Source organism: Macrobrachium rosenbergii, chromosome 49, assembly GCF_040412425.1.
Source record: "Macrobrachium rosenbergii isolate ZJJX-2024 chromosome 49, ASM4041242v1, whole genome shotgun sequence".
NCBI classification, from domain to species: Eukaryota; Metazoa; Arthropoda; class Malacostraca; order Decapoda; family Palaemonidae; genus Macrobrachium; species Macrobrachium rosenbergii.
The window spans coordinates 7,727,950-7,751,310 of record NC_089789.1 but is presented as its reverse complement, the minus strand read 5'-3'; the positions used below and the strand labels follow the sequence as shown (position 1 = coordinate 7,751,310).

Here is a 23,361-nt window from a genome sequence, read left to right as displayed (position 1 = left end):
GTTCTGATGTCCCTTCTCATGTGGAAGATCTTCTGGACAACTGCAGTTTCACCATTATCACCCAAACTCTTGCATGATGAACCTAGTTGCAGGCGACTGCTGAGCAAACAGCTAGACAGACCGGACTCTCTAAAGCTATGTCTAAACAGTGTTTCTTTCAGCTTGAGAAAGTCAATCCGTAAGCTTTACCATGTCAGCTGGACATGTGGAAGTTGGTGTCATAAGGAAGGTCATTCCATCTTTAGGCCTGCCATAACCAAAATAGCTGATTTTCTCTTATTCCTTCGGAAAGTCAAGATTCTTCCGTTTTTGGCTACTGCTAGCTACCGCTCAACACTTAGCAGTACATTTTTCCATCTTCCCTAAAATTTTAAGTAGTAAGATCTTCTGTGATTTATTACGTTCCTTTAAGTTTAACGTCCGGTCTTGCTAGCTCAGGCTCCTTTGTGAGAGTTGTCGGTAGTCCTAATGTTAAGACAACTGATTAGGTGTTTTCTTTCTTTCGGACTTAGCTGCAAATAGAAAGGTGGGCGAGCTTCGGGAAGTTTTCTAGCCTGGTTTCCTAGGCGGGAAGTGATATGTATTTCTCCTCTTCCGGAATTTGTGGCGAGGACAGTGTCGGCAGCTAAAACTACCTTGTTCGTTTAAGGTTCCTGATCTGCAAGTGTTTGGTTCTTGCAATCAAGTGGGCATGTCTTTATGTCCAGTGCGAATATTAAAGTCTATTTATCAAAGGTTGAGAAACTCCGTCTGCTTCTGTGTACACTTCTTGTCTCTCCGCGGAATCCTTCCTGTCCACTGTCAAAGAATGCAATTAGTTACTTCAGAGAGAGAGTTCCTAGTTCCTGGTTCATAAGCACTCACTCCACAAACACAGTTGCGAGCACTACACGATTCTCATGAGGTGCGAGCTTTATGCCCTTGAATATAATTTAATTTTCACTTTATATTATATTTAGCATTTAACAGTTTTTTTTCATTACTGCACAGTATTCTGAGTATGTCCACTTCATCTTCCTTTCTAAGGAATTGTTCAGTGTCTTCTATTTTGGAGGTAGTTTACTTGGGAGTCCATATGTGTTTTCCTCCTTTACTTAGGAGATGTTTAATTCACCGCAGCGCGTATAGCGGCGAATTCTCCTGTCTAGGGTGCGCTCATTACCTGAGGTGGTATTCTCTTAGTGCGAAGGTTGGGAAGGTTATTCTCTTAGTCCACTTGTAATGGGGAAGTCTATTATCTAGGGTGTGCTCATTTAGCTAAGGTGGTATTCATATAGTGCGGTGGTTATTAGGTTAACCAGATAGAGGAATTCCTGTTAGGCTTTAGAATCTTAAGCAACAGTGATAGTATAATCACATGAACTTAAGTTTAGTACGTTTTAAGTATCCTAGTCTTGATAGTTTCCCTGCGAGAGTCCAAAGAGGTGCTCTTGTAGGCTAGCATAGGCTCTTTCATCGGCGCTGAGATACTACTTCCACTCGTAAGTCGTCGGCCTTTGCCGCAACCTGCAGGGTGGAGGGTCAACGGCTCGGCACACTACCTCATTCCCTCCATACTGGGTAGGCTCTGAATAGCCACTTGGGAGATTCATTGTTCTCCTCCTTACATGAGAGTTGTTCTCTTAGTCCATGTGTAGCGGCTAACTCTATTATCGAGGGTGCGTTCATTTAGCTGAGGGGTTACTCTTAGTGTGGAGGTTCTTAGAGGCGGCCACTTGGAAGTCAGTGTTGGTTGCCATGACTTTGTACCTCAGAGACATTCGGTTTTCTTCGGAGAAGAGTTACTTGCTGGGTCCCTTTGTGGTGACCAACTCGATCTTATAGGCTAATTATGTAGCAATGTCAAGGGTGGAGGGAATTTTAGGTAATGAATGTAGTCTAAGGAACTTTGGATTCTCTGTTGGTCGGGATTCATAAGTGAGAGTATTAAGTTTGGCATTAGTACTGTGAAGTTAGGCAGATCCAGTGGACAGGTTTGGTTTCTTCAACCTCTTCTGTGCAGACATCGGCGGCAACGGGTGGCGAAGAACTCGAAGATCCTGCACACTCAACTTCTCCATACATGAGAGGCTACAATAGCCACATGGGAGGTTCATCGTACCCCTCCATACATGAGAGTGCTTTGATTAGCTACATGGGAGGTTTGTCATTCTCTGTTACTCATGGGAGGCTGTGACTAGCCACATGGTAGGTTGGTTTTTTTTATTTTGCTACTCTTTGAATACCACATGAGAGATAGCTTGACTCAGACAGTACCTAGACATGAGACTGATGTTGGGGGTACTTTCTCTCTACAGGCATTCTCACCTACCGAGTGGGATAACCAGGTGAGGATACATTCATTTATACAGAGTAGGCAAGTAATGAGTTACCTGCTTTCCCTGTTGGCAGGTCGGGCTGAATTAGATTGATCCCACCTTAAAATTTTGTTAATCGGGCTAATTCAGGTGTTCAGGGAGTGTATTGCAAATGAAGTTTTCATAATAAAACTAATATTGTAATACTTACCTGAACACCTGAATGATTCCCACCTTCCTCCCCACTTCAATTTGAATAGTGAATAATGCAATTGGGGATCTCGGCCTCACTCGGCCGGGACTTACAGCAGTGTTGCCAACGGTACTTCTGGTAACTCATTTGACAAGATTTTCCTGTAAGCATTGGTAACGCTGACAGTTAATTACCCACTTAGTGGGTAAAAGCTATGGGGATGTAGTTCAGGCTGGTAGGTGACCAGGGCTAATTCAGGTGTTCAGGTAAATATTACAATATTAGTTTTATTATGAAAACTTCATTTTTCAGACTAATTCTTAATTAAATCCACTTGTTTTATTGAAATTTTGTGAACTATATATCTCGATACAGTCTGTTCTTTTGTAAAGGAAACTGAAATTATTGTCTCACCATGAAGTTAGTGTATATTAAACATAACTCTTTGCAAGGAGAGGAAATTTGTGATCATTTAAATAGCCTTATACATCCCTGTAGATTATGTATCCAAAATACAGTCAGGAAACGGAGGTATCAGAGGGTTTGTGCAAGAAATTGCTTATGATGTACTAAATTTACAGGAGGCTTGTAAGTTACTGGCTGATCAGTATGGAGAAACTGCACCAGAGTGTGGAGATGCATATTTCAGTTACGGCAAAGCTCTACTGGAAATGGCACGCATGGAAAGTGGGGTAATTGGGAATGCTCTCGAGGGAGGTAAGTACACAAAATGTTATAAGTAGAGGTGTCAGAATGTATTGTTCGTTAATACTCAGTTTAAAAAGCTATACTCTGACCCTTAGAAATTTTGTTGGTCAAATTTCACAGCGGTGGCAGTATTGAGAATTGACTCATGTTGGAACTGGGTCTGTCAGTTTATTGCATCTATTATAATGAAATTTTTTGTATCGATTATTGCTAACTTTTGCATTTTGTCACAATATTTTTTTGTTTGTTTGTTTGATGGAATTTCTGATTATGTTCAGTTTTAACTCCAAAGTTTTTATTATATATGAAACTGTTTTGCATGTAACTCTTTGCAGTTGAATTGCATGTTAAACTAATTTAAAACAATTACTTTAAATGGATGAAATAGGTGAACAACCCTAATTTGCTGTCCCTGAAAATAGGTGCAACTTTAATGAATGTTGAAAACCCTGAATCCCCTGCTAACCCATTTCATATCCATTATTGTAAATTTCTGCCCATTTTATATCAGATTGCATTTGGAATGTGAATCCTGTAAGGCTTATGCTTGCCCAAGATATTGATCTGTATTTTAACAATTTAGATTTGAAGCAACTTAAGTCTTCATTGTTACTGAGTACAGTTTATCATAAAATTTTACTTGGGTTTGATACCGCCATTATTTCCATTCACAGTTGATCATTTTTTTGTTGGTTTCCTTGGTGTTCATAATTTTTGGTAGATTTTTATATTATATATTGCAGTGTTGAATTCACAGATGTTGAGGCTTTCTTGAGATCTTCATAATTGTCAGAAGTCTTGAACACTCATCAAAGTTTGATCATTTGTGGATTTTTTCTTTCGTGCATGGCTTTCTAGTTCTTCATTTTGCTAAATTTTATTTGTAACCCAGTGAAAATATTATTTACCAAGAGTTTTTAAATTTGCGTGATTTATTTGAGTCATAGATATTTTGTTATATAAAGCTGTTGTAAAACTTGAATGTAGATAGAGGAGACCTTTTAGCATAATAAAGGTATTATGTTAATGGTAGTACCCTCTTAGAGAACCAGTCTCATGGTCCACTTGTAATTCAGTGGTCTGAATTGCTTTATGTAAAAGTTCCAATGTGATGGTTACAGAGTTAAATTTAGAGCTCTTCAGTTAATGTATGTTGATGGGTAGATTTACAAGTGTAAGGGAGGAGCTTTAGTGTTAGCATTTAAAGTTATTTTTGCTTTTACTAATGTGGTTCTGTACACAGCAGAAAGAATTTACTTTGTCTGAAGTGGTAAGAGTTTATTCAAGGCATAGTATAGCTCAGATACTTTCAGTACCTAAGGAAGAAGATGCAGTGAAATCTGAAGCCAAGAAACCAGAGGTGCCCAAAGGTAATGGCAGTAGAAAATACTGTGTACTGTAGTTAGAAAATGTGTAAAGTAGTTTGGACATTGAGTTATTCAGGACTTATATTTTTGTATACCTGATTTTCTTCTATGTAACTTCATGCAAAGACAGTATTGAAATGACAGGATTTTGTCAAAATGCTGAACTAGTTTATGGAACTCCAAAAAATTGAAGAATTTTGAGAGCTCTTATTTTTATTTATTTTTTTATGTGGGGGTAGTTAAATTGATGGATTGATTTAGACCATAGGAATGATTAATTGGGTTGAGATAGCCTGTCAAGTGAGGTAGGAGGATTTGGGATTTAAAATCTAAAGCTCCAAAGTTTTTGGAGTTTATATTATTATTATTATTATTATAGTTTCTAATTGTTATTAGATTATAGAGGGTATCTTTATCAGTTCTCTGGAGGTTTTTGTGAGGTTTTGTGTGTTTTTCATATTCAGACTGGCTGCACAGCATTCTCTCCCCTTGCCCAAACACTGAAGTCTGTTTTCTTGAACAATCAATCAATCTCACATGATTCTCCATAGATGGGTACTGTTTGCTGGGTTCTTCAAGCAGTATTAACGGTGATGCTGAGGGTTCCTTGCAGCTTTCCTTTTATTCCCTCGTGAATTGCCTTATCGTTTTGATGATCTTCTTGGTCTGCATGTCTTGCTGTCCAAAATACTTTTCTTTATCCAATTTTTAGTCTTCACTTTAGGAAATCTCAGGTGAGTTGTTTTAGTAGTTGCAGGGTCTGCTAATACAGTAAAAAATGTTGTAACATTGTAAGTAAGCTCATAAGTATACTTAAACAGCAGTTGCTGGGGCCAGAATTGTTGCCATCTCACTTGCCCTACCCTCTGTGATTAGTTGGCTAATCATCTTCCTCAATATCAAAATTCATGCATTTTCATCTCCCTGGCACTTATGAGGCATGGCTGTTTGTTGCATCTTTCTTGATGCCTCCAAGTTACTGGTAAACACTTAGTGGCATACTCCTGTGGACTACTTAATCCAGATACATCAAAGTTTTTCATGCCCAGATCCTTCAGGCATACTCCTGTGGACTACTTAATCCAGATACATCAGTTTTTCATGCCCAGATCCTTCATATGTCAAGTCAGTGAAGGTTGACTGAACTTTTCCATCTTCAATCTTCCACTAGCTCTGCTGTTCAGTGACTTCCTTGGGAGATTATGGTTCCTTTGTCCTCCTTCCTAAATGACTATTCAAACTATGTAGGGTTGATGGGATTATGATGGTTTTTATTACACAAAGCATTTCTTAAAGCCATAAATCATGGAGCGAGTGCCCTCCTCCCTACTCCTTTCTCTGATTTTTTGCTCACAGCAGTGAGACTAAAGTAGGATTCATTTGCAGGGCTGGGTATGCACATTGTAGGCCTTTTAATCTTGAAGGAAACAGATTGTGGTGGCTAGGATGTCCTTGTTCATGTCTGTAAAGCAAAGTATGATTGACGAATATGTAAGAAAAGTGTATTATGAAATAAAAACCTGATTTTTTGTACAAACCTTGTACATAAATGGAGTGTCGTCCTCCTAACTGCTCTCATCTTACAGTTAGTAAACAAGTTGGTTGTAAAGAGACTCGGACTGATTGGCTCATGCTCTGTTTTCTGTTAACTACAGTACCTTATTACAATATTTCATGCAAGGAAAATGAGTGGTTCTGTTGTGATATTTATGTATTGCTCCACTTCAACCAGCATGTCTTTTAACTGAGGTCTTGTAGTTCTATAAATGTTGTATGGCTTTTTGTCTTATTCTAATGTCAATGAAATTAGAGCTAGGACTTTTGCCTTTTCTACTAGTATCTTGTATAACCCAAAATGTGAAGGTAGGCCTGAAGTTCTTGTAATAATGATGGGTTTCCCAGATTGCAGGTTATCATCAGTAGACATGAAGTTATCAAGTTTCTTTTTATAAGGAAGTAAAATAATTCATGGGCAAAATAGACTATTTTTTTTATAAAGCAGGTTGTCTACGCTACAGTGTTGAATTTCATGATGGGAGCTATATTCTTTACTAACTTCTGTATTGATAGTTTTGTTCATTTCATCCGTAATTAGTAGTGGTTTATTGACTGTTGACAAGTACATAAGCATTGTTACTGCCAGGGGTGACATACTTGATTCTGTTTTTCAACTAGTATTTTAAGCTTTAGCAATATTGAATAATGATTACAAAACAGAATGGTTCCTATTTTATGACTTCAGTTTGGTTACAGAATTTATTTTAGGTTTTAGCTATATATAGAATAATGATTACAAAACAGAATGGGTTCTATTTTGTGACTTCAGTTTGGGTACAGAATTTTTTTTTTTTTTTTTAGTGGTTTCTTTCATCTCTGGGAACTTGAAATTGATAGGGAAAGTTCATATGAATGGTAGAGATAATGTCAGTAAGGTTGAGCTTGCATTAATACGCAACTTTGAAATGTTAACATAGAGGATTTCAAATATCAGGTTCAAAGCATTTCAAGATGTTCATGGTCAGTTATATCTTCAGACTAGGGTTAGAATTGAAAAAGATGGTTAGCAAATGCAGGTTATCTGGAATATATATATATATGATGATCTGTTGCTTTTGACAGAGGAAGGAAGTGTTGAGAATGAAGATGAAGACTCAGAAGCTGATGGAGATTCTCAAGAGGGTGAAGGTGAAGGGGAAGGGGAGGGTGAATCTCAGGATGGTGAAGAACAAGAAGGTGAAGCACAAGAAGGCGAAGCACAAGAAGGTGACAATGAAGGTGAAGGTAGGTCAAGAGCTTTTGCTTTCATTTCTAGGCCAGAGGTTTTATCCTAAGAACCACCCTGGTACCTCGTTCTGCTGAATTACATTGAGGTTAATGGTGAAAGAGGTTTGCTTGGCCCTGAACAATGTAGCCCAAACATAAATTTGTTATCCAATAAGCAGTTTTTACATGGTGAAAAGTATGTGGATACACATAGTTGTATTTAAAGGAGATAGCTATAATACTATAGTAATAAGTTTTGAGGTAATGGCAAAGAAAACATTCGTTAGGACAACACTAAGACTGATGAAAATGTTTACTTCACTTTAAATATGCCCTCTGGTTGGTTTAACCTCTTGAGAGCAGGATGATGTAATCATATTCTCCGTTATTAAGATTCTGAAGACATTTGTAAGATGTTTTGGCTAATTTCACTTTTTAACTTCTCATTTTTATTATATTTTGTTTCTAAATGTATATCAGTGAACATCAAGTGTATAGCTTCAAAATGACACCAGAACCAGCTTTATATTGTGGAAAGTTAGTTTTTTTTTAAGTGATTTTGAGTTTGATATAAATTAATGACATTTCGATATTAGAAGTAAATTTTATTATAAAATGAATTTGTGTTTTTCTTACAGGTGACAAAACTGAGGAGGATGATGAAGAAGTTTCAAACTTGCAGTTATCTTGGGAAATGCTGGAATTAGCTAAGATTATCTTTGAGAAGTAAGAGATAGCTTTATGTTATTACCTATACTCTTTATTTTATTACCCATACCTTTGAGAGAATTATAGTTGAATTTATATATTAGATTTTGCTGACACATCATGTGCTATAGTGATATTGTTTAATCTTGCAGACAGACAGATACCAATCCAAAAATGAAAGAAAAAGTTGCTGAAGTGTATCTCAAACTGGGAGAAGTTGGCCTAGAAAGTGAGAATTATACCCAGGGAATTGAAGATTTCAAACGCTGCTTGGAGATTCAAGTAAGTGGTTCAGTGAAAACAGTCATTCTATATCACTGATTATATTGTAGCCTTATTTTTCATGGTACATTTAGCCATATTTACCATTTTAAGAGTCAGTTTTTTCTGATTTAGGGGCCTAAGAGTGGAAAATGAATGTCACTGCAAAAGAAATCCCTGTTCAGCTGATGGTTGGTATATCTGTTGCTTACATTGTTAAGCAAAGGGAAAGCTGTACACGACTTTGGATTGATGGTTATCTGTTTTATTTAAATTTTAAATGGTCCCTCTTACAGGTTAATAGCCTTGGCCTGACATTGAAGGTATTGATTTGCTTTATGTGAAAAACCACTTTTTAGGGGGTCGGGGGGTTATTGCAGCATCCCTGTGTTCAAGTCATTTTTGCCTTTCACTTTTGTTTTATCTTACCAGGCTGGCCCACTTCAACTTAAAATTGTTCCAATATTTATTTCATTTAAGAACAAATCTCTCTGGACTTGTGTTTTTCTAGAAATTATTTATGGTCTCCTTGAATGACAGTAAAATTATCTAAAGAAAATTGTGATATATTGTATGTGTGAGTTGGTGTAAGGATTAGAAGCCAATTTTTAAAGTAAGTTTTAAGTTTGATATGTGACACCCCAGTATTCATTGTTTTCGTATGACTGTATTGAGAGAGTAATGAACAATTAGTTCTTAACAAAAATTTATTACAGTAATCCTTCAACTGTCCGGATTGCCATTATCTGGAACTCAACATTATCTGACCCAGGCCAGGGACCAAGACCCCAAAGATATATATGTATAAATTTCAAAGCATTTGAAAAAGCTTCTTTCTGATGGTGGGCAATGCTGCGGTTTTGGGGGTTGGGGGGCCTGGAGAAGTTTCCAAGGTAGGATGTGAGTCAGATGGCTGGGTGCCATGGGAGAGAAGGGCCATTAAGGCTTTGTAGAGGAACTCACTCAGAGAAGGGGATTTTTAGAAGGTGGGTGGAGCTTGGGAGCAGTTTCTTTGGTTGGGAGGGGGTGGGGATGCAGGTTGGATGGGTGAAAAGGGCTAGGTAGATGTCTGACTTGCTAGAGCTTGTTTCATGTTATGCTTATGATTATTTATATTTTATGCTATTGTCATTTATATTTTTACTGTATTTTCTCATTTTTATTTTTTATGACCCAAGAGGTAAATGCAATCTTGTGTAGAGAGAGTACTTAGAATCAACTAAACTTGTAATGAAATACTATATATACAGCAAATCAAGCAAAGCAAAAAAAGAAAAATTTCAAACGTGATACCACGCTAAGAAGCGAACACATGCTGTAGAAACTGCAACGTCAGCATGATGAAATACTACTGCATGTAGATGTAAACACATGCACACACTCACACAGGCATACAGGTAAAGCTTCCATGATATGAGGTGAAATGAAAAATTATTAATTCTGATAAAACAGAAAATGATCAACTCCTTTTTAGTAGTGTTCTTAAAATGAATTTGCTTTGGACAGTCGTCATTGAGAAATGCCATATGTAGTAAAAATGTGAATATGGTGTTTTACTCTCAGTTTCCATGATAGTCTTTACTTACGGAATGAAATTCATATTTGGTAGATATTAGTTTGTAACAATTCATAATCATCTCATATAATTAACAAGCACTTACCAAAGAACTGGCATAAACAACATCGAGTATGATGTAAGCAAACAAACTGGGAAGCAGCAGTTTTGCGATTTTGAGGGATTTTACTTTAACATAAAGTACGTTAGTCGTTAGTTTACCTTTGTATATCTGTTTTATATTAATGTACAAGATAAAAGTATTTCCAAAATATATTAGTTTCTTACAGGAACTAAAAAATTATTCTCCTAATTCTTTTGCTAATAGGCTCAATCAGCTGACTCTGAGAACATAAATATTAGTCGTAAAAGGCAGATGATCTTTTTATACATGTTACGATGATGATATAACTTGATAATACAGTCTAAATTAATTCACCAAGTAAAATGTGAATTTCATTGCCATTACCTTTATCTTAAATACAGCTGTAATAGCACATTTGACTTATGCAAATGGATACTGTGATTGTAACACCCAGTCTATGTCAATAGTTCACACATACTTATTTTGTATTGTGTATGGTAGTACAATATGTAACAACTGATACTAAAGTTGCTGTATGAGAATGCATTAATGGTCATAAAACCATTGTAGGCTGTTTATATTATTATTCAGAAGATGAACCCTATTCATATGGAACAAACCCACTTATTAAAAATAAATAAATTAATAATAGATAAAAATGTATTAAAAAGCAAGGAGAAAAGCATTAGGGTAGTAATGCATTGCATCTTGACTTGAACTTCTTACGTTCTAAATGTGCGACATCCCCGGGGACTGTTCTACAGTCCAATGTTGTGAGGAATAAAGGACATCTGGAACTGAGAAGTTCTATTGCGAGAGAAAAAGAAGGGTTACATTTTTTTTTTTTTAGTGTATTTATGCAGTATTTTGTTACAGATATGGGGAAAAGGTTAGATAATTGCCTTTTGCACATAAAGTTTTCAGCTTAAAGTGTGATGGTTGTTTTTTATAAGCATATTGAGTGTTTACAGATATTTTGTATTGACAAGATTATATGAGGAAGGGTACGGACTTGCCCTTTAACCCTTAAATGCCGACTGGACGTATCATACGTCGACTAAAATTGTCTGTCGGGTGCCAAGTGGACGTACCGTACGTCGACTACAAAAAATTTCAACCTTCGATCAACTTTGACTCGACCGAAATGGTAAAAAAATGCAATTGTAAGCTAAAACTCTTACATTCTAGTAATATTCAATCATTTACCTTCATTTTGCAACAAATTGGAAGTCTCTAGCACAATATTTCGATTTATGGTGAATTTTTGAAAAAAACTTTTTCCTTACATCCGCGCGGTAACTCTACCGAAAATTCCAGAAATTCTTTCGTCATTTTGTTGTAATTTTTGCACCGTTTTATATTAGCCGTTACATAAAGTTTTATATATGAAAATGTGTGCAATTTCATGTAAAATACAACAAAAAACAACCCATGGTTGTAGCTTTTATCAGTTTTGAAATATTTTCATATAAATCATGATAAGTGCCAAAATTTCAACCTTCAGTCAACTTTGACTCGACCGAAATGGTCGAAAAACGCAATTGTAAGCTAAAATTCTTCCATTGTAGGAATATTCAGTCATTTACCTTCATTTTGCAACAATTGGAAGCCTAGCACAATATTTCGATTTATGTTGAGTTTTTGAAAAAAACTCTCTCCTTACGTCCGCACACAGTAACTCGGCCAAACATCTCAGAAATTCTTTCATCACTTTGTTGTAATGTTTGCACAGTTTTATATTAGTCATTACATAAAGTTTTATATATGAAAATGTGTGCAATTTCATGTAGAATACAACAAAAAATAACTCATGGTTGTAGCTTTTATCAGTTTGAAATATTTTCATATAAATCACGATGTGCCAAAATTTCAACCTTTGGTCAATTTTGACTCGACCGAAATGGTTGAAAAATGCAATTGTAAGCTAAAACCCCTACATTCTAGTAATATTCAATCATTTACCTTCATTTTGCAACAAATTGGAAGTCTCTAGCACAATATTTCGATTTATGGTGAATTTTTTAAAAAAACTTTTACGCCTTCACGTTACGAATTCATGCATCATTTTGTGATAATATTTTCTCTGTGTTGCTTTGATCGTTTTACAATTTGTTATATACCAAAATCATCGCAATTTAGTGTACAATACAAAGAAAAAAATAACTCGTTAGCTCTAACAGTTTTGCTCACAGCGCGATTTGTATACAATTATATATGAAATTTTTTTTCATGCTGTCATATATTTCAATGTTTATATATGATAATGATATTTTTTTTCATTTCTGATGGTTGCATACTAAACTTCAGGCAATGAGAAAAAAAGGAGCCAAAAATGAACTCAATCTTAAAAACTAAGGGTGCTGTGATTTTTTTAAAAAACTTTTTTTCCGTTTCGGCACTAACTCCAGAACGCCGCCGGCATATGGCAGACGCTTTTGTAAATAGAGGCTCGGCGTTTAAGGGTTAACACCCCTAGATTTTTTTACTATCCCTATCTAGATTTCACGATTATCCAACAAACCCTTGGTTCTATTAATCCGGGTAATTGAAGGATTACATATGTTCTTGTTATGAAAAGGTTGTTTATGATGACTCCAGCAATGAAGGAATGTTAAAGTAATTGTAGGCTGCCATTTGATATTTGAAGTTATATGAAAGTAATGTTTTATGTATAAATATCTGTCTTAAGCAACTATCCATAAGTGATTGTAAAGAATTATAAGAAAGCCCTTTGTATACATCATAATACTTTCATGTAACATTTCCTATTTCTTGTTGGTTAATATTATAATTTTTTCATAATGTTTTGATTTTTATTCTCGTGCTTAGCTTGGGAAAATTCAGATGTAAGGTATTGACTGTTTTTATCTTTCAGACTAATGTTCTAAATAGTGATGACAGATTTATAGCGGAGACTCAGTATCAGCTTGGCATTGCATTTTCCTTTGTGGATGAATTTGATCTTGCAATAGAGAGCTTCAAAGCTGCTGTTAGTGTTTTGGAATGCAGAATAGGTAACCTTGAGAAAATCCAAAAGGAAAAGGCTGACTGGACTGAAGAGCAAAAAGTCAAAGATGGTAAGTGTTCTCTTGCAGTTATTAGTTGAGGAATTAGCAATACGATACCAAGGTTGTGTTACATAAAAGTGAAGAAAATTGAAATCAGGTAATATAATTTTTGATTGATGACGTATTATAACATGTTTGGTCCTGGTAGAGTTAATCTTCAATATAAATAATAAATGCATTTCCTTTGAGTCTTTTTATATTAAAGTTCTCATGGGAATATTGTGGTATTTACCAAAAGTTGGGTTACAGACCTTTAGTACCAACGCATATGATGCACTGACAGTGTTGTACCATAACATGATGTGTTACTGGGGTCAAGTGACCAGGTCACAAATTTTTTGGATCATAACACACCTGCACTCACCCTAGGTTATGTGCAGGTTTATCTCTTCTTGGGAAGGAATCGAAATCATTTTCAGGAGCTGTTGGACAAGGACTGCACATAACCAGTTTGAGATATTTCAATACATTTTTATGCTAAGGATCTTTGTTCATTTGCAATTTAATTTTCTGAGAATAGTTTGTCATGTCTGTCATAATGGCAATTCTATGGTAATTGTTTATTGCTTATTTAGCAATTTTGGTCATTATGATCTTACCTAGCCTGGATGTTATTTGATAAAAAATATGAAATTGTACTGGTTCCTTAATGGTTTACTTTTTGCATTTTTACCTGTGATGCAGTATCCCCATTGCATTAAATTGGCATCTTTACTGGAGTTGCATCATCTTGTGCATGTTAGGTGAATATATAAAAGGAGGACTATGGTATAGTGACTGATACCCCATAGTAGGTTATTGCTTGTATGGTAGATAATACTGAAGGTTCTTGGAAGCATCCAATTGTCACCAGGGTTACTTTCATTTCATTGCTTTTTACTTTTTTTCTATCTCCTTTCCCACATCGCAGTTCAGAATTTTTAATTTAACCATACTTCACTTTTATCTCATTTTAGAAGAAATCCTGTAGTCATAAAAACTGAAGGATAGAAGTGTGAGTGAAATTGCATGTTAAACTACTTTATAATAATAATGAATCAGTATCTGTAAACGTTGCTGTTCCAAGCGGGACAGTATAACATTAAATAAAATAATAATAGGTTGCAGTTGTGTACTCGTCATATTTTTTTAGGTTGCTTGTGATGATTTGTTAACATTTGAATAAGGGTTGTATTTACAGGGCTTAAAAATTTTTTAAGGGTGATGGCAACATCAAGTAAACATTTTCATTATATTTACAGCTGCCACGAGAGTTGATCCGTTCTACACAGAGCAAGGAGAGATAGATGAGCTAAATCAGTTACTTCCAGAAATAAAAGAGAAAATAGTAGATATGGAACAGATGAAGAAAGATTCCGAAGAGAGAGTTAAAGCAGCTGCAGTGAGTAAAAAACATTTTATTTGAATGTTTATGCAGTTATCATAAATCGTATTTAATATTCCTGTTATATACTTGTAAAATCTCCTTCAACAATATGGGAATATTCAGTTAATAATTGTTTTAATTATATATTAGCCCTTAAACGCCGACTGGACATATCGTACATCGACTAAAATTGTCTGTTGGGTGCAGAGTGGACGTACTGTACGTCGACTACAAAAAATTTCAACCTTCGGTCAACTTTGACTCGACCGAAATGGTCGAAAAACGCAATTGTAAGCTAAAACTCTTACATTCTAGTAATATGCAATCATTTACCTTCATTTTGCAAAAAATTGGAAGTCTCTAGCACAATATTTCGATTTATGGTGAATTTTTGAAAAAAAACTTTTTCCTTACGTCCGCGCCAGAAATTCTTTCATCACGTTGTTGTAATGTTTGCACCGTTTTATATTGGTCGTTACCTAAAGTTTTATATATGAAAATGTGTGCAATTTCATGTAGAATACAACAGAAAATAACTCGTGGTTGTAGCTTTTATCAGTTTTGAAATATTTTCATATAAATCACGGTAAGTGCCAAAATTTCAACCTTCAGTCAACTTTAACTCGACCGAAATGGTAGAAAAACGCAATTATAAGCTAAAACTCTTACATTCTAGTAATATTCAATCATGTACCTTCATTTTGCAACAAACTGGAAGTCTCTAGCACAGTATTTCAATTTATGGTGAATTAAAAAAAAGAAAACTTTTTCCTTACGTCTGCGCACGGTGACTTGGCTGAACATCTCAGAAATTCTTTCGTCACTGTCGTAATGTTTGCACCGTTTTACATTAGTCGTTACATAAAGTTTTATATATGAAAATGTGCGCAATTTCATGTAGAATACAACAAAAAATAACTCATGGTTGTAGCTTTCATCAGTTTTGAAATATTTTCATATAAATCACGATAAGTGCCAAAATTTCAACCTTCGGTCAACTTTAACTCGACCGAAATGGTCGAAAAACGCAATTGCAAGCTAAAACTCTTACATTCTAGTAATATTCAATCATTTACCTTCATTTTGCAATAAATTGGAAGTCTCTAGCACAATATTTCAATTTATGGTAATTTTTGAAAAAAACCTTTTTCCTTACGTCCGCGCGGTAACTCTGCCGAACATCTCGTAAATTCTTTCTTCACGTTGTCGTAATGTTAGCACCGTTTTATATTAGCCGTTACATAAAGTTTTATATATGAAAATGTGTGCAATTTCATGTAGAATACAACAAAAAATAACTCATGGTTGTAGCTTTTATTAGTTTTGAAATATTTCCATATAAATCACGATAAATAGAAAAAATTCTACCTTCGGTCAACTTTAACTCGACCGAAATGGTCGAAAACTGCAGTTGTAAGCTAAAACACTTACAGTCTAGTAATATTCAATCAATTACCTTCAATTTTCAACAAACGGGAAGTCTCTAGCACAATATTTCGATTTATGGTGAATTTTTGAAAAAAACTTTTTTTTACGTCTGCGTGTTACGAATTCATGCATCATTTTGTGATAATATTTTCTCTGTGTTGCTTTGATCATTTTACAATTCGTTATATACCAAAATCATTGCAATTTAGTGTACAATACAAAGAAAAAAAAAAATAACTCATTAGCTTTAACCATTTTGCTCACAGCGCAATTTGTTATGCTATTATATATGAAATTTTTTTCGCGCTGTCATATATTTCAATATTTATATATGATGATGATATTTTTTTTAATTTCTGATGGTTGCATACTAAACTTCAGGCAATGAGCCAAAAATGAACTCTTAATCTTAAAAACTAAGCGTGCTGTGATTTTTAAAAAAACGTTTTTCCGCTTCGGCGCTAACTCCCGAACACCACCGGCATACGACAGACACTTTTGTAAATAGAGGCTCGGCGTTTAAAGGTTAAGTATGGTCTTTAGAATTTTTTTTTTTTTTTCATTATAGTTCTGGTTTTGTTTTGCTTTCCTATACAGTATCTTAAGCATATATCTCTTGATCTCATTACTTGTAGAGAAAATAATTTATGTGTATTGGGTTTAGTGTATAATACTGTACTGTATACTGGTTGTAATTGTCAGAAAGTTATGTTGTCCGGTAACTGCTATATATGCTAGTAGGCTATAGGAATTGACCTTCAAAATTCTGAGTTGCAATTTATGTTGGGTCTAAATTCATCAGATAAGTAGACCTTGAAAATAAAGGAATAGGAAGTGTTTGTGACCATCGAAAACTGATGTTCTTTACCCATACCTAAAGCTGTTACAAGTTATACAAAAATCTAGAATGTATTGTAATGCAGGCCTAACAGTTAATAGTGCCAAATGATGTAAAATAATGGCAAAACAGTCTTGTAGAAATGTGAATGTTGACATGGACTGAACTGTAGTTAAACATATTGGTTACCACCCAAATTTTCAGGTGAATTATTGTAAATAGTGTATTTTTAGTAACACAGCAATGTGATCTGTGGCCAAAAGTTTTCCTGAATGCTTATTTGTACCAGAATGGGTTTAGTTTCATTAGTAAGTTTTACGAATTTATGTAGAAATGGATGTAATTGCTAGATAATGTAAACAATTTCAGTTTCTTGTGTACTTGAGTATTTGATATGAAATGTGAAGAAATCAAAAGTATTTTCCTGTACAATTTTTTTTTTTTTCTTTTTCTTTTAATTAGGCAATGGAGCTGGGGAAAATGGTAAAGGGAGAATCGTCTCAAGGAAGCAGCAGTTCTCAGAACCCATTCTCAGGGCCAAGTACCTCCTCAAATAAAGAAGCAAAGCCTATTATGGTTGTAAGAAAGAAGGTAAGTGTTTGTTGTATTTTCTTTGCAGACCATTTGTAACGTTTGAAAATTTCAGCGTTAGCAACAGACTTTGTCATCCTGTTTATTTTGTTAATTTTTTAATGGTATGCTGTTAATAAGATACTGTCAAGTTCTTCATATGCTAAAGTAAGCTTTCCTTTTGTTGGAAGCAGAGAAAACTGGAAGAAGGCGAGAGTGAAGACTCAAAAAAAGTAAAATGTGAAAATGGGGACTCTGCTTCAGTTGTAAATGGATCTAAAATGACCAATGGACAGACTTCTAATGCAGTTACAGAAAGAAAAGAGGTAGGGAAGATTTTTAATTAATATCTTTGTAAATTTCATGAACATAAGTTATACTTATACATGTTCATGTGGATGAGTTAATTATATATAATGGAACAACACTTGCCCTTAGAATTTATTATAATTTTGATATCCATTCCAGTGGAAAGTTTGGAGAAATGAGTACATCGATGTTTACCAATATATCAGTAATTGTAAATTCATGGATATAGAGTAAGGAAAATTAAAAGAATTTATTATAATTTTGATATCCATTCCAGTGGAAAATTTGGAGAAATGAGTACATCGGTGTTTACCAATATATCAGTAATTGTAAATTCATGATATAGAGTAAGGAAAATTAAAAGTATTGTATACCTCTTTTCAGGCCTCAGATGATGTAGCAGCAGAACTGAAAGATAAGTCATCAGAAACAGTGAAGAAAGTAGAACTGAAATCATTATCTTAATGTGTAATTTAGGTTGACTGACTTTTCTTGTATAATTTTTGATTTTGAATACAGAGTATACATTTATGTTTTAAGGATTTTCATATTTATTATATTTGGTATTAACAAATGTTCGTTTTAATTAACCTTACATGATTAGAATGAAGTGCAGGAGCATTTTTTGAGAGAAAAAGTTGACGTTGGGATCAAATGTCATTGGAAATTTTTCATACGGCTCAATAAGTAAATTAAATTTTTGTTGTTCATTATTACTTTTATTACGAATATGGTACTGCTGTGTTAAATGGTAATTTTTTGTGCTTTTGTCTTCATGTGGAATAGCATGATTGTTTTTGTGAAAGGATAATCGCCTATCAAGATACACCAACCTATACCAGTATACATTTATATATTAGTGTGTGTTCAATGACAGGAATCAGTTATTCAAGACCACACAAGAATGTGATAAAATGCTAGCAGATGCAACGAGAAGAAAAGGGAAAGTGATAACAACAAAATAAAAAGAGAAATTTTGTCATTAAAAGAATGTTGTACTATGTTTTGTAATTTATAATGTTGGAAGAAGCTTGAGAATGTTAAAAAAAATTATATTCCCTTCATGCCAGGAAAATCAACCATGCAAACAAGCAAATGCAGAAGTACCATGTAAGAAGAAAGGTGCATTATTATGGAACCTGTGAGGACATTTGCCAGAGTGCCAAGCAAGCAATAGAGTACATTGGTATAAATGGACTGGTACAGGAGTGGCTTGGGCTGGTGACAGCATCACACTATGGGAGATCACATTCAGATACACTGTTTAAATCTATTGGGGATTGTCAGTCCTCTTAAGTTTAATGAGGTAATTTACAAAGTCCCCAGAAAACTACTACGTATTTAACATGTTTTAAAAGCAATAGATTTTTTTATATACAGTATCTGAATAATGTCCATAGTCATCATATAAATTGTCATTCGCAACAGTTGATAATGGTATCAATGACCTTAGTTGTCACGATGCCAGAGGACATTAAAATCAACCACTCAGTCTTAACAGCAGAATCAGTGGAGGAGGCATTTGAAATGTCTGCAGTATGGAAAAGTGAAATAGCAGAGCAATGTTTGACAATCAGTGTGACCATAAAAAAAACTTAACATAACTGGACAGAGAGCAAAGTAACTAAGTTCCCTCAGGAAAATGGATGCTGTGAAAGAGGTGTAAGTGACCAAACACGAAGCTTATCGAATGAAGATGCTCAGGGGATGATCTCCGTAGAGGGTTAGTGCCATCAGTGCACCTCATGCGTGGTGAACTGTAGGCATTACTAAAGACATTTGGCAGTGTCATGTCAGCTCCTATCTGCAATCCCCTTTTTTTTCCTTTTGCTGTACTACTTCCATTCATATTCTTTCTTCCGTCTTACCATCCACCCTCTTCTAACAATTGTTTCCTAGTGCAACTGCATGTTTTTCCTCCTGTTACACCTTTGCAGGATGTCCTAAGTGGGTCCTGCACCTTTGTAACCTTTTACTCTAAATTTTCCTTTCTGAGCTGAATGATATAGGTCCCAGTGCTTGGCCTGCGGCCAAAATTATATATTCTATGCTCAGGCTGGTCAATGAAATGAGTAAAAGTTATTTTCGGTTTCAAAAAGATGTTAGATGAACGAACAGTGGATTAAGAAAGTAATAATGGAGTAAACACACCTTTAAAGGAATAGATGAAATTTTTATTGCAACTTGTTACCTACTGTAGGTACTTAGATTATGAAGTAAGTACTAAGAATTTTAGGCAGGGTGTGTTTTGGGGTGGTGGGGGAGAGCAAAAGCTTTGTTGAAGATTGTGAAGTAAGTACTAAGAATTTTAGGCAGGGTGTGTTTTGGGGTGGTGGGGGAGAGCAAAAGCTTTATTGAAGTGGAGATCGATTCCTGAACCAGTTAGCCTAACTACCCCTAAGAACGATAAACAGTTCGGGAGAGTAATGTCCATGGCTGAACAACCCAGACTGAAAGCTTGATTTGATGAAATGCAACTAAATTTAACGTGTTAATGATTAGACCCACGATTTTGCACAGAAAGACAAATGAATTCAAATAGTAACGTGTTTATTTGCTGAATGTAAGAAAAACACTTGAAAAAAAAGTGACAATAATGCACACAACAATGAATGTAGAAAATATGCAAGGACTTAAAAGACTAGCCAAACACCGACGCATGAAAATGTGCGTAACGCAGTGGGAATAAAAGGACACTGGACTATTATAGCTGCACAATTCTTTGGCGGTTGCTTACACAACGAGCGGTAACTGTTGCAAATTGATACTGCGTGCAATTTTCCTTTTTAGGAAACTTGCTTCACTTATAAATTACAAGTGATATATTTAAGATTGCGATATACAGGAATAAGACCATTGCTAACAATGCATGTGACAGCGCCAATTATTACAGGATTCATATGTTAAGTCTCTTTATATTAAATAAATAAATCAACCACACAAATCCACTTCAAGTCGTATAAAGGAAAAGTGAGGCTTTGGCAGTTATTTATCACTGCTTAAGTGATTTAAAGGTATGTAGGCGTGAAACAAAAAGATTTTAAACATTACTTGAATGTACACTGATGGTCTCTCAAGAAAATGAATTGCTGTCTAATCTAGAATTTTGTTGTTTATCGAAGGTAAACAACGATAGTTTATATTTATGTTGCTTTGCATTTTTTAGGTGTCCAAAGTTTACTGAGAAATCCTTTTCTACACTAAGCTCAGTGTTAACGGGAATAAACAAAATAGGTGAACGAAGATATCAAGGCAGATTTTTTTTTTTTTTTTTTTTGCCGGTGGGGGAGGGTCAAATAATATTGCAAATATTACGACAGAAGTGAAATAATTAACATATCTACCAATTATTTCAGTAATCAATAACAAGATATTCGTGTTTTTAGGTCGACTTGCAGCCTATGGTCATGAGACATTCCCTTTTTATACGCTGTAGAACGTAGTCCCAGGAAGACACCCTGAGGTTCTCGTAACGAATTTCTATTTTTTGTTGTTGTTGCTTTCCATCGATTTACCAGCCCTGAATGCCTGGAAGTGCCCAAAGTGCCTAAAGTTCGTGATTTATTCATTCATCAATTGAGAAATTAGACCTGGTCAGACGTCGTCGCCGCCGCGGACCTCCTATATAGTTCTTCCTATTCTAGTTCGAGGGATGAGCTTTTATTTGGCTCTAATTAGTGTTCGTGAACTTTCAGAAATATATAATAAGCCGTTTATTAATTCCTACCTTGTGATTGAGTGCAGATTGTTTAGATGTGTGCATTCTTAGAATATGAAGAGTCTACTTAGAAGGTAAGTGCATTTAAATATGAAAATTCGGAATTTTCTTTTCAAGTAACTTAGATCACGCTGGGAAAGCATGTCTATTTGGGTATGTTTGGTGTTTTGGAGTGAATTATTATTTAACAAGTCAGTGAATTTAAGTGCGTAAATGGAAATTTCTTTTATTTTACAATATTGTTGGACAAATCTGGCATTAATTAGTATGGGAAATGTTGATTTACATATTATAAACCCATGAAGTCCAGGCCAGATTAGGTGGAAGGCCCAAGGTGTTTAAGCTATCCTTGGCCTAGGTTAGGTAACCTGTACTTTGAATTGTCAGCGTTCTAGGTCAGTTTAGGTAATGAAGGTTGTCCAAGGGCACCCCCTAAGGTAGGTCAGGTTAGGATGCATCCCTGTAATTGGCCTTTCAGTATTTTGTGCCTTGTAGGCCTAATGAATTTCTGGGTGATTGTCGCTGTTGACATGTATGAGGTATGAGCTTTGTATTTTCTCTATTTTTATTTTGAGTAAATATGTTGCATTGTGATTTAAAATTCATACCCATCAGATTAATTTAACTTGACACAATTTGGTTTTCCACCAAAAAACCCCTTTCTTGCACTGGTATCCCCGAGAATTGATTGATATAGGCCTAGAGGGGTGTATAAGTGGTGACAAAGCGGGTTTCAGTTCATCATGTAGTAGCCTATGATATAGCCAGCTCGCGACGGGCTGAAATCAATGTTTCCGATATCGTAGGCTTACTGCGATCGAGATGCCAGTAATACATCTGAATGCTTGTTCATACAAACAACCCTCACACCTTCGTATTTAGATAATTAACATGCCGATGTATGTCGAAAATATAACAAAACAAACACACGAATGACGAGCTTGTAAAAACCAAGTCTACTCAGGTCGAACGCAAACGATTGATGTACTCTTAATTTTTTTTTATTTTTTCCATCTCTTGTTATTGAATAAGAGGTCCATAAAGAGACATCTTGTTATGCCACTGAGAATAAGAGGCATTTTAATAATTTCTAGCATGTAAATTACATGATTAGGTTAATGTTCGAAATAAGAAAGAAACAATGTTGTCTAAAGGCTCTCTAAGCCTTGGGGAGGTGAATGGAACAACCACTGCTTTATTGGCTAGGAGGGAATTTTCAGTTGTAACATGACATGATAGCAACGGTAATGTGGGTTACTTGCCGGGATACTCTGCATATTTATATATATTTTTTTCACAATCATGCAAATAATTATAATAGCTCAGTACTTGAGCACTTTCGGGACTATTTAGCCCTATAACTTATCCAGCAAATTTTGAAATCCCATCAGTTCCCGTCATCCTTAGTGTTGATGACATAGCCTATGCACGGCATAAACAGCTTGCCTAGGCGTAAGTTTTTTTTTTATAGTCGGGCATTGAAACGATAATTAGATACATGTATAATTACTAAATAAAGGTTATAATAAAATAGTAATTGTGACGGAAATGGAAAGAATGTGTTCTTAAAAGAAGGCCGATAAAATAAAATATTTGGTCAATCAGTAGCATAGGCTTAGCTTTATTGTTTTAGCGGTAAAGAAAATTAAAGGTAATTTTTCAGTTTACGAACAGAGATATTACTTTGGTATCGTAGTAAAGTTGTTTATATATATATATATATATATATATATATATATATATATATATATATATATATATATATATATATATATATATATATATATATATATATATATATATATATATATATATATATATATATATATATATATATATATATATATATATATATATATATATATATATATGCAATGACACTGTACATAGCATAAAGTTTGAATAATAAGAAAATCTTGTGATTCGAAGAGTTTTTGAGCATAGAGCTATGTGCGGTCTGAGCTATACTAATGAAATAAATCATAATTACTGAAAATTACATAGTTCGTTTATGTTTAATCTGAGTGGACTGTTTGATAAAATCTTGCCTTTCGGTTGCTGGTGTTGGTATATTATGAATACAAGTCGACTCTTCCTCAAGGGATGTTTAACCAGGAATTTTATTGT

The 23,361-nt window shown here is 34.8% G+C and overlaps 1 protein-coding gene across 4 annotated transcripts in view; it reads left to right on the top strand.

Moving 5' to 3' along the window:
* Positions 1-18,090, top strand: part of LOC136832048 (protein HGV2-like) — a 28,835-nt gene extending 10,745 nt beyond the window's left edge. Inside the window, exons 3-12 of one of the 4 annotated variants that reach the window (XM_067092571.1) lie at positions 3,072-3,207; positions 4,512-4,568; positions 7,185-7,346; positions 7,967-8,054; positions 8,189-8,318; positions 12,813-13,014; positions 14,247-14,386; positions 17,100-17,228; positions 17,402-17,533; positions 17,901-18,090. In XM_067092571.1, coding sequence (XP_066948672.1) covers positions 3,072-3,207; positions 4,512-4,568; positions 7,185-7,346; positions 7,967-8,054; positions 8,189-8,318; positions 12,813-13,014; positions 14,247-14,386; positions 17,100-17,228; positions 17,402-17,533; positions 17,901-17,981 — 1,257 coding nt within the window. In that variant the 3' untranslated portion in view covers positions 17,982-18,090. Of the gene's footprint in view, positions 1-3,071; positions 3,208-4,511; positions 4,569-7,184; positions 7,347-7,966; positions 8,055-8,188; positions 8,319-12,812; positions 13,015-14,246; positions 14,387-17,099; positions 17,229-17,398; positions 17,534-17,900 lie in introns of all 4 variants that reach the window. The other 3 variants (XM_067092570.1, XM_067092573.1, XM_067092572.1) reach the window with 3 other exon arrangements.
* The last annotated feature ends 5,271 nt before the right edge of the window (positions 18,091-23,361 follow it).